The following is an 11,437-nucleotide window of genomic DNA, read 5'->3' as shown; positions in this document are numbered from 1 at the left end:
GTTTCAAGATTTTATTCGAATTTCCATAACTGTGCTGGTAATGCTGGTAATTACTATTCGAATGCTGGTAAACCAATTTGAAATCTTTACTTATGAAATGTTATAGATCGAGAACCAAATTAGAAAAGGGATTCTATTAAAAAGTTTTCAGTGAAGAATCTTGATCTCCATGAGAAATTTCTAACAAAGTTTGCGGAAAGGTTAAAAATGGGATCATTCTCAGTTTAATTGGAACTGAGTGTCACCGAGAGGTTTCGGAGGCCCAATGGAAAAATGATGAACAGAAAACCTTTGGTGACCATCCTCTATAGAGTAGCTAAAAATACATTTCAGAATATTTTTTGGAGACTATTACTTGCAATTGTTTAAAAACGTTGCATAAATTTTAGGCATGATTCTGTTCTCTCTTATAAAGTGCTTTCTTAAACTGGAAACCTCGAGGGGCATCCTAATTCTTAAGGTCATAAGGCAATTTGCCACCACCCTCCACCCTTCGGAGTTCATAGTTTTGGTTTTTCTAAAAGCAGATCAGATAGAAAAATGTTTGACCATGGTCCCAAAAGGTCACCCCACTTTCTTTGCTCATTCGTATAGCACCTAAGTATTTAAAGAACAATATTTTGGTTATGCAGTTGGACCATTGAACCTTTCAGGAATTAGACAAAGTTGACAAATCTGTTGTTTGATATGTATGTCACTATTTTGTCATGTTTCAATTGTTAGTGGGCCAGGGCCCCAATTGGCTTAAACACCTCGTTGATATATTTAATAGCACATCTGCCTTATGTTCTTTTTTGAAAGGGCCCCACAATTGCCTAGGGGTTTTTTTAGTAAATGGGGCATGATCGTCAGTGGGGGGGGGGGGGGGGGGGAGTTAGAGGGCCTGGTGAGGCGATTCCCCCACCACTGATAAAAAATGCCCTAAAATCGTACATAACCAATGTTGCATATGTTTTCCTTGCAAAGTCACAAATAAACAAAATTGATGAAAACTCAGAGATATCTTTCTTGAATATTTGGAAATTTGGAGAGTATCTTAATTGGTTGGTTTAGAGTTGCATATCTCGTTACATCTATGTGTCACGGTAATCAATCATTTAGCTTATAAATGTACCTTCGTGTTTTTTAAATTTTATGGGCATTTACCTATCATTGCAATCAACAAATCATGTACCACCGTAATCACAAGCAATCATATCATATACCGACAACATCACAATCAATCGAACAGTGAACTTCCATAATAAAAATCAATCGGATCGTGTACCTTTAAAACTACAATTAATTAGATAGTGTACAAACAACCAGGGCCAGATTAAGGCTCTGCAAGGCTCTGGGTCAAAAATATATTCGAGTCCCTATAAAGTTGTAAAATGATGACGTCACATAAATCTGTTTTTGGAATTTTTAAAATTTGTTCTCGTAAGCTGAAACGGCATCATGAAATACCTCTAAATCTGCAAAATTTGTTAAAGGTATTACGAATTTGTTAGGGTATGACCAGATGAGCACATCCAATCAAACCTCTCTTATTTGGTCTCAGTTCATAGCATTATGATCTGAGCCAAAATATCAGTAATCCGTTGCCAAACTTCAATTCTTCTATTGACCATAGCTCACCTGGTTTTTGACACATTTAACTAATTTTGCATGAATTGGAGTATTTTCTGGTGTTCTTTTATGTTATGTCGTCAAAATTCGAAAACTCTAAAAACTTCACATTTGAGAACTCGATAAGAGTGGCGGTGTGATGACATAAAAATCAACTTTAGAAAGTTTGGATTTTGAATAAATGAAATGAAAAGCATCATAAATAGGCTGTAAAATTTGCAAAGGTAGCTAGATTACAAATTGTTCCTTTGCAGTCAAACCACGCATTGTTTATAGTACGAAAAAGGCCCTTCCGTCTATTCAAAATGACTGCGTTCCTGCCACACACAAAATTTCCTTTGTTTATGAATTTACGTACCAGTGTGATTCTGGCTACGTAGGACGCGCTACCCAAAGATTGGAGGATAGAATAAAACAACATGTTCGTCGTTCCACCTAGCAGTTTTGGAATCTATCTGTATAAGCACGAAAAAGCCGCTACTGTGTAGACAAAAGGAGTTCGTTTTCACCTCCAGAACTCCATTGGTAACGTTCTCAATAGGCAAGCGGCACTGATTGGTCAACCTCATCAGTCATGTGCTCGCGTTTCTTATTGGCCTATTTCGATCCACAACTAGGTATATATATTTCCTAGCTTAGAGTTTTCGATCTATGTTCTGACATTTTAAACTTTGAAGAGTGTCAGACGAAGAGCTTTAGTTTACTAAATGTTTGCTTTTTTTTCAAAGCCATTTTCAAGTTTGTACCACCAAAAGATTGATAGCTAGATCTGTTTTAGATTGGATGTGTTTTGACCACAAGAATATAGGTTCCTTCCTATCAAAGCGCTGTTCTTTGGTCCTTTTTCTAAAAAGAATTTAATTCAAATTCAAGTTTCCCCAGAAGATAGCATTTATAAAATCTTTTCAACTAACAGTGATGATTTGTGCCCTACGCTTGCCTATTGGACACTGTAGTGTAAGACCCTACGTATTTGTTCAGGTGCTTTTGCGTTTGGATCGTGAATGGTATTAAGGTAGTACACCCCCAACTGGGAAAATTTCTACATTCTAAAGAATATCTCATTGAAATTTTGCAATTATATGAACTTTGGCCTAAAGAATGCAAAAATTTAATAACTTTAATTTAATATGCAAATTAGGCAAAATGGCGGAAGTAACAAAAGAGCAAATGTCATGTATGCTTGTAACAATAAATTTTTTTTCATGGTGGAGACATCAAGCTCAAAATTTGCAAATTAAATCTATATGGATAGAACTAGGGAATGAGTGATTTTAGGCTTCACACTCAACTCACAGCCAAAGAAAAAAATGGTTCAAATTACTGTAACTAAAATTTGTTGTGGCCATATAAATTCTTCTGATCACAGAGTTTTTTGTAAGAGCTTTGAGCACCCTAAAATCACTCATTCTCTAGAGCTACATGTAATAGACAACTCCTGAAAGTTTCAAGTCAATATGTCAAGGGATGCCAGAAAATCATTGTCACAAGTATAGACATTTGTCCGGTTTTGAAAAATTAAAAAAAACGTCAAAACAATGTTCGAGTTTGGGAAAATGTCAATTACTTAAATCTAATGGGCCCCAGATTCATAAATTGGCCCCTCTTTTTCTTTATTTCTGTCCCATAGCCCCTTTTTGATAGCCCTCAGCTTTTTTCTTCTTAGCTTTCCTTTTTCTGTTGATTGTAGTCCAGCGATGGCAATTCTTGCATTGTTTCTTTTTAATATCCCCATCGTAGTGTGGTAGCCAGGCACTATTCCAAGTTGCCCTAAAACTCTGGCAACTGATGCTAGTCCATCATTGTAAGTGGCTACTGCACTTGCAGTACATAGTTCCACAACCTTCTTTCCCTGGTATATTTTTTTGGGGCATCTTTTCCATACCAGGTTGTTCAATGACTCATTCGGGTTCTGGGTGTAAGAGTCAAGACATCGTGACAGCAGAGTATGATCAGCTAGTGAATCATAGATTGGTATTACAGCATCGATAACTGCCTTTGGTAGGCCTTTCTTGTGCTGATACTGATTTGTTCCATTTGCAAAATCTCTTTGCCATCCACACCAAGAATCTTTGCCCTTTGGACACAAATGGTGCTGTGGGGTTTCTTCTGAGGAGGCAAGATGGTAAAGACTTGCTTTGACGTCATTGGCCATGCCAATCAAGTTATTTTTATTTTTGCGGATGGCAAGGCCATAATAATTTTGCATGGTATCTATCATCTTATCCGTCAATCTACCCCTTCCACCAATAGCTTTCCCATCAGCCAGTTTCCTTTTTGTGTAGGTAGCTTTCAATTTTCTAAGTCTAGTGCCTAGCCTTTTTTGGACATGCCCCACACACTCTTTTTTGACAATGGTAACCTCTTCTCCATAGGGCTTTTGATTAGACACAGTTTGATATGTGGAGGAGTCACCATCTCCTACAAAGGATATATATCTGAGGCCATGTTTTTCCTCAGATCTTTTAAACATCTCTAATATTCCATCAACTTCCATTTTCCCTGATGATCCAACATGATTAGTTCCACAAACCAAACCATGATCAAGTTTCCAAGCTAAATATTTTGAACTTGTTTCATCCATATTTTTATGAGCTTCACAGCTTTTACATTTTTTTGACTTTACCTGAAAATCCAGGACTTTGCCAGTCAATACTGATATGGCAGATACAACACCATTTAGGGATGCATGACCTGGCTTCTGCCAAGAGCCGTCAAAACTAGCAGTAATATCTGTTGACTGTTCTTTTGCTTTGACCTGTTCAGCTGCATTTTTCATACTTTGTTCAGCCTCATTCATATAAACAGTATGCAGAGAGTCAATCAATTTATTATAATTATTTCTTGTCATTGGTTGCTGCATATTCATATGCATACAAAAGCTTTCAAGGCCGTCATGACCAATGCCAAGATTTCGCATTGCCATGACTGCTCTTACATTGACCTCAAAGCTGTTCTTTGATTTCTTTCCCTCCTCTTTGGCATAGTTACTAGAAAGAAATTCATGTTTCCACAAACAAATTGAGCATTGCATTTGAAATGCAGCAACGAGTCCTTGTTTCTTTCTAGGAATCTCTTTTATTTTTACTCCTTCGCTTTTACATCCAGGACAAGATACAATCGAGAATAGACTTCTTAGCACATCAACACTAAAAAAAACAAATCCGCCTTTCTCCTCTTCCTCATCAATACATGGAACTGCTACATCATCAAGCTTCTTTGATGAACTGCTTACATTTTGTCTTGGCAAAACAGGAACGGAACTGACAACCGGGGTTAGGCCCACTGCAAATTCAGGAGTCGAACATGGCGGTGCTTCTTCCAGCGATCCTATCTCCTTTACCAACTTTGCTTCTTTTGCCGTCTCTACTTCAGTTTGATTTCTTTTTCGCTTTCTGGATGTTGTCCTTGCTCTGTTCTTGAGGTTTCCCATGGTTATATTTTAAAATTTGTTTAGAAACGCAACGAGAGAGAAACACGAGAAACAAACGTACTAAAGATGAGTCTAGTACTTCATTTAAAACGCACTAATCTGCCTCTCTTGGACTTAGCCACTTCATTGAACGATTCACTTCAATTGACAGCTCGTTCTGCGACTGGTGGGGGAAATTCGGGGTAATAAAATGCAGTTTTCACGTTGCTAAGGGCGTTACTAAGGAAATTTGGCTCAGGTGCTAAATTTTGAACCCCTAAATTTCAGTTGCAGCTAACTCTGCTGGTAAATTAAATCTGCTGGTTTGAAAGAGTATAGTTCAAACTATTTTTAAAGAAATTAACAATATTTTCAAACAAAATCAATTTTTGACTGATATTTTGGGGGTGTAGTACCTTAAGTGTTATTACACGATGTTAATTGTTTTATTGTAAAGTGAGACAGAAGAGTCTTTATAAGGAAGGGTTTTTATAAGGAATTTGGAGTGCTATACTTTCTAAAGCTTTCCAAGAGCCATTATATGCAGCTTTTCTTGAAAGATCCTTGTAGTAGAATTCTATTTAGTTTGCAAAGAATATTTTTCCAAATCTTTACGCCTTAAAGACGAAATAATTTGTTTCAGTAGTTCTTTCTTACTGTTGATGGGGGCAAAGTTATTGCTTTTGGCAAAACTTACAAAATAGTTTTGCTTTTGTTTATGCAAGGCATGTATTTTGCATATTCCATTTGCGGCAGGCGTGGAAGTTCTGAAAATAAGAGACCTAAATTAATTCTAAAATCTTTGAATTTCAGCCTAATCATCAGAAATTTATTAGCAAACTTCAAGTGGCATAAAATATGCAACAGATTTAACTCGTTTGCATAATTAGATACTCTTCATCGAGTTCTTTCTGCTCATGCCTTCAATATTTAAAACTAATTATATGTCTTTATGATGTCATCATTTTGGGACTCTGTTGCTCAAGTCTGGTTCTATCGCGAGGAGACACAATTGACCCAGCTTGTCTTGGCCAATTGTAGAAATCAAAATGTTTCAAACCATTAAATTTTGCACACATTGCAGATTTTTTAAAATACATTCAGGGCACAGAATAAGGTTTCCAACCTGGTGCCAAGGAGGCCGCTTTTGCGTCCTCTTCCAATGATGCTATCATTATGGATAAAAAGTCTATGATGTAAGACTAGGGTAAATGCCAATCTCCATTGGGCGAAATTGTTTCGCTTTTGCGGTGGCGAAAAGCGAAAACAACATGACGCACAATCTCCAGCTCACGATTGCTTTGCGTGCCAAATGAAAAGCAAATATCTGCGTGCATTTCAAGATTTCGGATGAGAATACAAATAATCTGATTTTTGTTTGTTTCTTGAAGTAAGTTTTTGTTTGTTTCTAAATTGTAATAAGAAATTTTGTTATTTTCTCATTCAACACGAAGCTGCTTTTGGACTCAGACATTTTGCTATATGTACATAGGACTTCAAATTCGCCGGCGACAGTGGAAAAAGTTCAAAGAACAAATGGTATTGAAAAACTTGAAAGTGCAATTACGTAATGTTTAAGTTACTACCAAAAATAAATTTAGAATTTCAACCCCATTAGCATTAAGGTTGACATAACCTAAGGTCATGTAGAAAAATTCATGGCTGTGATACTATCAAACAGGTACCTAAATACCGGGATGTGCGGGAGTGTTGGCCGGTGTTTCCCAATTTTTGATGTTCTGGGAACCGGTAGGAAATTTTTGCGTAAACGGAAAGTCTGATTCGTTTTTCAAATGTTTTTTCGTGGTTACCACTTTTAGTGATTTATGATAGGTTGAGTGATTTGCGCCGATGCACTAACGGCCCAAATCACATTTGATGATGTGGGAACGTAGCCTCATGATTGACCATCTGATGTCTATGGTAGTTTTTCTGAGGGAGCTATGTGCCCTTTCTGAGGGAGCTATTGCATTGACATTTCATTCCCTAGTAAAACAGCGGGACCCTGTGCCATGGCCTAGTTGGCGTTTGGGTTAATCTGGCCCTTCAAACAACATCTCAAACCATCTGCTCATGCAACTCCATTTTCTCAATCGAACTGATAATGTCTCTCTATCATTTAATTCTATCATTTCAAGTACCAACATAATCTCAATCAATTGGAACATATACCTCCATTATCAAAATCAATCGGATCAAGTTAATCCATTATCACAATCAATAGGACCATGCAACTCCATCACCGCAACCAATCCCTATCACCTCCATTTCAACTGGATCAACTGGATCATGTACCTCCGCGCAGGGGCAGATCTAGCAAAAGTATCAACTGGAAATAATAAAGAGGTTATGGGTCATGTGACTAGAATTTGACCTTAACAAATTTGACCACGCCTTTTGCTCCAATTTAGATGTGAGATCCGATTGTGATTCGAAATTTTAACCCAATTCGTCCTGTTTACCCAAAACATATGTCTTTTTGGTTAGCTATTTAATATTGGTAGAATGTCTAGGTACACTTAATTAAAACCAACAGCCTAAAGCCTAAAGCTACCCAAAGCAAAGCATGTCTAAGGCTACCATGCCGTTTCTCTTACTTAAAACGTGATGGGCTTTATGAAAACTTAAACATATTACAAGGACATTAATTAAAGGTACATTCTTGCTCGTTATTTTTATGGAAGACATTCAGGTCAACACAAAATAATAAGAAAAACCATCTCCGTGAAAAGATTTTATGAAATGTCTACAAAGAAATTTCTGATCGTTTTGACGTCGTGAAAGATCTCATAAAGAATTTAAAGCTGATTATGTCAGAGAATCTTGAAACTAAATATGAAATCAACCCAGTATTTACGACAAATTTTGTATTGTTACTAAAACAACTCATATAATCATATAAACAGAAAACTCGATACAACTCCTTGAACTCCGCATTAAGTTGGAAAAATATTTCATACCGTTAAAATTTTATACGAAAGGCAGAAGAAGTCATTTGAATTAAAGCTGTATACAAGTTCGCTGTATAAACTGTAGGTAGGTTGAAAGAGCGTTTAATTCGCAGGCTTCGGGAAAGGGCACCTTATTGCACAAATGGCCAGCTTCTGTGAAAATGTAGGCGTAAAATTCGAAAAAGGCACACTCTCCCTGTACTTAAGAAAGTATTCAGGCTAGAAGGGATAGAATCGGAATTGTACACGGAAAGGTTTCATGGCTGAATTTATGTACGCTGTGTTAGTTAATTCCATTTACAAACAATTATTTATATCATTGCGCGATATACTGATGTTTTATACCCTGAAGAGTCTCAGACGAAAAAAATTAGTATGTTTCAAAATATTTGTACATTTTCAAAGCCATTTATTTCTACTTCCTTTAGACAAAATTTGCCGTAAAAATTTTAGTGAACTCATGTTATTATTATTCTATACAGATGGAAATATGAAAGAAGCCAACAGTGTAACGTGTTTAAGCGGCAAATGAGTTGCACAAAAGCGATAGAAAGCGTCCGAAAGATCATCATAATCATCATGAGATTATTGCTTAATAATTCCTTTCAAAGCTTTTGTTAGACACTCTTTTATGCGTCTCCGTCAATGTGTTTGCTATTGAGAATTTCATAATTACTTCGGTATTGTGTTATTGTAAACTGCATATTTTTCATCTTTTATAATTGTTCTTGCAGTTTTTATGAGCCAAAAACCCATTCGAGATACTCATACTATCTAATGCATTTTTAATGTAATTGATATGAAATAATTTGTCTTCTGCATTTGAGATGAGACCGGGAAAAACCGACTTATTCCGGTTCAATCTGCATATCACGTACTGGAGTTGATTTCGTGTTTTACGGCTGATGTCTGTTTATGTTTGTGTTTACGATAATTGCACGCATACGATGCGAAAACTTTAACTGCAACGCCATTGTCTTCGTGTTGATTAAAATTGTGTAAGACAACTGCATATAAATGTAATGTACATGGTTACGAGTGGCCTTAACATATGGCCAATGAGTTTTGAAAGGCGAGGTGGAATCTGATGTATGGATTGTTAAAAACTATTCTAAAGAACAAGTCATGAAAGATGCATTCGAAGGCAAATTTATTCTAAGGCTAAGCAAATATTTCTAAGAAGTTATTTACAGCAAAGGAAAACAAGTGTTTTATGAGTATTTACATATCTTGTAAGCTGACCCACAAAACACAAGTTGCATAGGCGCAGACTTATGTATGCTTTTTCCAGGGGGCGGGAGGTGCTCATCGATTTGCCTCCTTATTTGCCAGGGGACTGGGACCCCAAAATTGTCCTCAGGAGGGGCTCAAGCCCTGGAGCTCCCCTCCTAAGTCTGCGCCTATGAAAATTTGTTGCATAAAATATGGTATTTCATTTTAGGGTTACTGAATAATAGCACATTATATGGAAAGTCACGAAAGCCACGATTAAATTATCTGGTAGAATTATACATTGCGGGAGAAAGCTAATACATTCCTTGAGAAACACGTTAAATATGATTTTCTCTGCAGAAGGACTCCCCAAAATTGTTTTTATCTTAAAAGTATTTGAGGCGAGACATGGCCAAATGCCAGAGACTTGGTCTCAATGTTCTAAAGTCGAGTTGTAGAAACATATATTTAAAAACCAATGAACAACTAAAATCTACGAGGCAACAGAAACATTGCTATGATGCAAGGTCAAGCGGTAATATCCTTTGTTGTGTTGCTTTGTTCACAATGCCCATTGAACACTACGCAATCAAATTCAACTTTTCGTGTCGATAAAGAACAAGGTAGGAATAAATTCTTTGTGCTTTGTTGTCTCTTGCTGTCGTAAATAAAACAATTTAGTCGACCTTTCTTACCACAACTACTTTCATGAAAATTTCCATGCAAATCCAGAGAAATACTTCACATGAGAAGACAACTGCCACCCTTTTTTGATTTTAAACTTGGACGATTAACAGGTTCCAAGAAATACCCTTCCTTGTTTACCTCCTCGTTCCCAACAGTATTGAAAGCACGTTCCTGCGTTTCTGAATTTTGAGGCTCAATAATCTTAATATCTCCTTTGCGGTTTTCAATTCTTTCGTTTTCATTCAACAGAGCATTATAAATCGAACCAACATCTTGTCCAGTTTTTGCAGAAATCTCAAAAAACGGACAATCTATTTCTTCAGCAAGTTTACTACCCTCAGTCTCGGAAACCTTCCTTCTCGTAGCACTTACATCCGATTTATTCCCAACAAGTACCATCGGAACTTCCCCCTCTTGCTTGCATTTCTTTTCTGGGATTTCTTTCCAAAGAGACTTTATCATCTCAAAACTCTTGCGATTTTCTACAGAATACACCAGTACAAACATGTCAACTTCCATAACTGTCAATCCAAACATGGCGGGAAACTCAAACTGTAAATCTCCAGCCGTGTCGTAAATTTTGAACATGATCATGGCTTCGTCGTCATTTCGCATTACATGTTTTTCATAAATTTCAGACACTGTAGGTTGATATTTATCTGTGTAAGTATCTGATAAATAACGGTGAACAATCGACGTTTTTCCAACACCTTTGCTTCCGATAAATGCCGTTCTAAAAACCAGTGAAGACACTGTTCTGTGGTCAGAATGACTTTTTGACCTCAACCGCGGCAGTCCAAGCAGAGAATTTGGCCTTTTCTTCAACTTATCAAAATGGCTGATGAGTTTGTCATCTATCATATTCAACGAATGTCTCTTTTGGTAATTTATTCTAGTGACACCAGTAGTGGGAGACAAGTGGTTTTCGCTGCCCATCATGATTCAAGTCGATCGCTCCCAAAACTTTGCCTTTTTGTTTACAACTGCAAAGTCAGACTTTCAATGCATGCACGGCTGACGTATTTAAATTCTCCGTTCCTGCTTTTGATGCAAATCAGAACCGATGATACCTAGTTTTGAATAGAATGCACCTTTCTGTGTTTACCAGCATGCGATTTTCAAATACGAGGTCCTTGCGAGAATTTTCAAAAAACACATTTACGAAAGCGCAAAGGAGGTATAATTTAGTAGTTACCTTGCTGAGAAACATGTCTTTTAAGTCGACTTTGTGTGTTTCTTTAACGTTCTTTTATTAACGTAAAGTGCCTTTTGCTCCATAGTTCAGTTTCCTCCCCGAGACTGATCCGTTATTTAACTCTCCATATGTTCAGTCATGGTTCAGTCTTTCCATCAACTAGCACAATAAGATCTAACCGCATTTCAATAATGCTATTTATTTTACAAGATTTCTTCCTTTCGAAATTGTAAAGCAAAATCCTTTGTCAGAGAAATCAAAGAAAGCAACACTCTAAAGACATTGATTTGAAACGCTCTTGGCCTGCTGCTCTTTAAAAGGTAAAATGAAAAGAGTTGTAGAAAGAACTTTTAGTTGATGACGTAATTA

The 11,437-nt window shown here is 36.8% G+C and overlaps 2 protein-coding genes across 2 annotated transcripts; both read right to left on the bottom strand.

Moving 5' to 3' along the window:
• Positions 1 to 859: 859 nt before the first annotated feature.
• Positions 860 to 5,403, bottom strand: LOC135692514 (uncharacterized). Its single transcript, XM_065210667.2, has one exon. The coding sequence runs from the start codon at positions 5,042 to 5,044 to the stop codon at positions 3,185 to 3,187; it is 1,860 nt and encodes a 619-aa protein (XP_065066739.2). The 5' UTR covers positions 5,045 to 5,403; the 3' UTR covers positions 860 to 3,184.
• A 2,347-nt stretch (positions 5,404 to 7,750) lies between these two features.
• Positions 7,751 to 11,206, bottom strand: LOC135694763 (ras-related protein Rap-2b-like). Its single transcript, XM_065213632.2, has one exon. It carries the CDS (start codon positions 10,810 to 10,812, stop codon positions 9,928 to 9,930), a length of 885 nt encoding a protein of 294 aa, XP_065069704.1. The 5' UTR covers positions 10,813 to 11,206; the 3' UTR covers positions 7,751 to 9,927.
• Between the last annotated feature and the right edge of the window lie 231 nt (positions 11,207 to 11,437).

This window comes from Rhopilema esculentum, chromosome 8, assembly GCF_057945365.1.
Source record: "Rhopilema esculentum isolate cy_ngs chromosome 8, ASM5794536v1, whole genome shotgun sequence".
Lineage (NCBI taxonomy): Eukaryota > Metazoa > Cnidaria > Scyphozoa > Rhizostomeae > Rhizostomatidae > Rhopilema > Rhopilema esculentum.
Note: the sequence above shows the minus strand (reverse complement) of the source record. Positions and strands in the feature narration are given on the sequence as shown.

Bases quoted from the DNA above. Each gene is read 5' to 3' on its own strand.
- LOC135694763 (XM_065213632.2), bottom strand. From the start codon at position 10,812: ATGATGGGCAGCGAAAACCACTTGTCTCCCACTACTGGTGTCACTAGA.
- LOC135692514 (XM_065210667.2), bottom strand. From the start codon at position 5,044: ATGGGAAACCTCAAGAACAGAGCAAGGACAACATCCAGAAAGCGAAAA.